The sequence below is a fragment of the Paralichthys olivaceus genome, chromosome 5 (assembly GCF_024713975.1).
Source record: "Paralichthys olivaceus isolate ysfri-2021 chromosome 5, ASM2471397v2, whole genome shotgun sequence".
Lineage (NCBI taxonomy): Eukaryota > Metazoa > Chordata > Actinopteri > Pleuronectiformes > Paralichthyidae > Paralichthys > Paralichthys olivaceus.
The window spans coordinates 17,029,554-17,033,667 of record NC_091097.1 but is presented as its reverse complement, the minus strand read 5'-3'; the positions used below and the strand labels follow the sequence as shown (position 1 = coordinate 17,033,667).

Below are 4,114 nucleotides of genomic sequence, written 5' to 3'. Positions count from 1 at the left end.
CATTAATTGAACTTAATATTAAAGACTCAGACGCAGAATAACAGGGGAAAGAGTCAAGCTTCAAGAAAAAGTGAAATCTGTCCAGATGTTTATTCAGAGGAGATTTACACACGGTGTCTTTAGATCTGACATAAAGAGAATTTTGTCTGACAGGTGATTTTGTCATTTCTGTCTGTTCACGTTTTTTCTCTCTGTTTTCTCTTTAATAACTTCTTATACCAAATATTTGTATACATCACAGAAATATATATATATATATATACAGTATATATATACGTGTATATATATATATATACACGTATATATAATATTTATGCCCTCGCCTACCTCCTTTTAGTTCTGTCAAATAAAGGAACAAAGAATATGAATATGTATATATTAAAATTAATGAGGAAATAACTAGTTGGTATATTTAGAGCGTGGTTTTATTAATCCTAAAATGTAATGAAACAAATGTCCCTATGGTTTATTGGTGAATTAGAGAACCATAAACATTTTTGTTTTCAAGAAAGGTCAGTCATTAATGAAGGAAAACTCAATTGTTCAAAAAAAGAATTTATAATTCAAACATACACAGTGTGAAACATCAGTAAATAAACAGTATACACGTGCGTAGTGAGGCTACGCTAAGCAGCATTTCAATACAGCTGAACAATCTACACATTTCACAGCATAATGTTTGATATATTAAAAACTATAAACAGCTTCTGTTGTTCACTTGTTTCATAAAACGTCATCGTACGAGGACACAAACTCACTTCTGCTTATATACCCAAGACTTCACAGTTATTGTGCTTTTTAAAAAACAAGAACAGAACACCAGCAACACAAAACCCGCAGACGAAACATCATATTTACAAAGATTTGTGTGGAGAAAAAAAAGTATGATACATAACGCTGCTTCTACACCGTCACCATTTATCACTGCCTCATTCACACTCAGTCATGTCTGTGCACTTTCATTTTTTGTCACTGCTCCAGCAGTTCAGCCACGTTCCGGCAGGTCTTTGCGTTGAAATCTGTTTTCATCATCTCGTGTTCGTCCTCTTCAGAAGATCTGTGGGCCCAATGCTGATGAGGGAGCATAGTTCTTTAACTCAGAGTCTTTAAAACATTTAACTAACACTGTGTCTGTGCAGTCAGCTCCCCGTCGACAAAGCTCTTTCCTCCCAGTCTCTTTCTGTGCGGTTGCTCCATCACTACGAAATGATGCAGCTGTTGGTCTTGTTTATAGGAGGTCGCTTGTTGCTCTCCTTGGGGAAGGTTTCCCGTCTCCGGCACAGCGCCGGGCTGAGCCAGCTGGGCAGGTTGGCCTGCAGCAGCAGCTCCTTGAACGCCTCCAGCACGTTGATGTTGTCTTTGGCTGAGGACTCCAGAAAGCTGTGGTTCCAGTCCAGCTCCACGGTGGACAGCACGTCCTTGCTGGACACCTGTCGGTCACCTTGGCGGTCGATCTTGTTGCCTATTACCACAATAGGCGTGTACTTGTCCTCTTTGACCTCCAAGATCTCCTCTCGCAGACTCTTCACGGCCACCAGGGACTCTGGGTCGTCCACGGCGTAGACCAGGGCGAAGGCGTCGCTGTTCTGGATGGACAGCTTCCTCATGGCCGGGAAGGAGTAGCTGCCACTGGTGTCCATGATGTTGATGGTGACCTTCATGCCCTGAACCTCATACTCCTTCCTGTGGAGCTCCTCCACCGTGCGCCGGTGCTTGGGTTCAAAGGTGTCTTTGAGGAAGCGCTGGATGATGGATGTCTTCCCCACACCAGCTGCTCCCAGAAACACCAGACGCACCTCTGTCTTCTCCTTCACTTCCAGCGACATGGTGGTTGTCTGCTGCGTTTTTCCTCCAGATGTGAGAGAATCTGTTCTTGTGTTTATGTTGTTTTCTCCTCCAGTGGATCCTCGTCTGTGAAGGAGCTGGATGTTGGGTGATGACAGCAGATGCATGTGCCTGTCAGGCTGCACTCTGTATTTATGTTCACTGACAGCTCCTCCCCCCCTTCTGCTCTCAGCCAATCAGGAGAGGGATTTATCTCTCTCTGTAAACATAAAGCAGCGAATCAGAGACACGGATGCAAATCAAGTAGAGTAAGAGGGTAAAAAGTAGGTGAGGAAGGCGGAGAGCATTTCCAGCAGTGGCAGGTTCACTGGATTACAGCTGTGACAGCAAACACAGAACAGAAGAAAATGACTCGCAGGAGATTGAAGCCACAAATCTTTGAATTATAATAATGGAAATAAAAATGAAATGATAATAACGATGATTATTATTTAGTAACAATCTAACCACTATAATCATGCTGGTAATATTATTATTAAATCAATAATTTAATCATAAACAATAAACTTACACACTAATAATCATGATAATATGTTTCTTGTAGTAACATTAAATTATCATAACATCATCATGGAAGGATGTCAACACTTAATTCTGTTGAAAATATTCTTTATAAAATAAGAAATTTGCTTTTTTTTGCCATAATCCCATGAAAGATGGACAATATGACTTGACATGACAAAAACTAATTTAATATTAAATGAACCTTGTGGTGAGATTGTTTTTGGATAAGGGAAATCTTCTCAGCAGATTTTGAAGTCACTGATTCTTAAGTTTGCCGACTCAATGGAGAATCAAAAGTTGTATTCAATTAAAGTATTTGATTAAACAAAGAGCAAAACATTTCTGCTGAGAGCGTTCACAGGCGAGGTCAGTCGGTTTAGCGTCATGAATGCTCTGGCTGTCATTTTGGTTGCCGTCATTAAAAGGTCATAGATGTAGAGCAGCCCTCTGTGGACCACCAAGACATGAACAGTATGACCACTAATTGTCATATTGAATATAGAACATTTCACTGTCCATCAGGGGGAAACCTCAATCCATCATTGTTCATATAACATTTCCAAAATGCATACAATCCTATTCATATTAAAACAAATTTTATTTTTCGACACATCCTCTGTTTTATTTCATGCTAGATTTAGTCTTCAGAGACACTTCTCCTGCACTTGCTGGTTTAATTTGCACTCATGACGCGATGACAAGGGGGAATTTGTCTCTGTGGTCGTCTGAAGCTCGGCACACGTGTCGGATGCTGAAGTGCAGTCTCAGCAAGTGTGCCCCTTGTTTTGCATGGATTTAATGTGATGATTTTAAGCACAGTGTGTCATCTGCTGCACTGAAGTGCACGTATTGACCTACATTTCATTGACTGTATGTACGTGTACGTTCATATCTCTGTAAGTGCGGCTGAGATTTACATGCAAACCGTGACTGAAGCTGAATGGTCAGACAAAGTAGAAAAATGATGTTACAGATATAATTATACTTGAAACTCGCACTTGCTCCCACAGCCTTGGCTTTGTCACTTGTTGCTATGATACCACAGAATCATTTGCTTAGAGCTGAAATGGGTTTCCAAGTAGAAACATGCTCATAATAAGTGAACCTCAGTCACGTTATTAGAAAATTAAATTGTCAAATGTGTAGAATCCTGCACCTGCGTTCCTCTTGGTTTGTTTCAGATTAGATTCGACCACATCTGTGCTAAGACCGCACGTTTTAATTGATTCCTTGTGTGTTATATTTTCTTGCATAGAAAGCCTCACAAAAGTGCAGCTCCTGATATTACTGTTGTGTGCTGAAGGGGCTGGGAGAGCACCTTCACCTGCACCACAGCTGTCTTTTTTTAAGCTGTCTCCTCCAGGCCTGCGTCCTCCCTTATAGGAACCAAACTGTCCTGAATCTAAAGCCCAAGGCCCCCGAGCAATTTAAGTCCCTCTCTCGGGTTCTACACTTCATTAAACACAGGAGTTAGACAGCAGCAGCAAGAGAGCTGATATATTTCATGTTCTTCAACCATCCATTCTGATGACGGATGCTTCCTCACAGGTCAGCGCACTCTTTGAGGTTAAAGTGAAAAACGACCTTAAAGGGCAAAGAATCTAAACTTCGAGGGATGAAAATACAAGAAGGGTTTGGCTTGATACAATGATGGGATCAATTTTAGAAGAGACTGTATTTACACTGTCGTCTTTTCTCCTTATTAAATAGTTGTGCAAACAGATTAGAGAAGGATTGTCAACAGTCAGCAGACATGGAGCAATAT

The 4,114-nt window shown here is 40.8% G+C and overlaps 1 protein-coding gene across 1 annotated transcript; it reads right to left on the bottom strand.

Annotated features, from left to right (window-relative positions):
• Positions 1-537: 537 nt before the first annotated feature.
• rasd4 (rasd family member 4) lies at positions 538-2,003 on the bottom strand. Its single transcript, XM_020102998.2, has one exon. It carries the CDS (start codon positions 1,950-1,952, stop codon positions 1,200-1,202), a length of 753 nt encoding a protein of 250 aa, XP_019958557.2. The 5' UTR covers positions 1,953-2,003; the 3' UTR covers positions 538-1,199.
• Between the last annotated feature and the right edge of the window lie 2,111 nt (positions 2,004-4,114).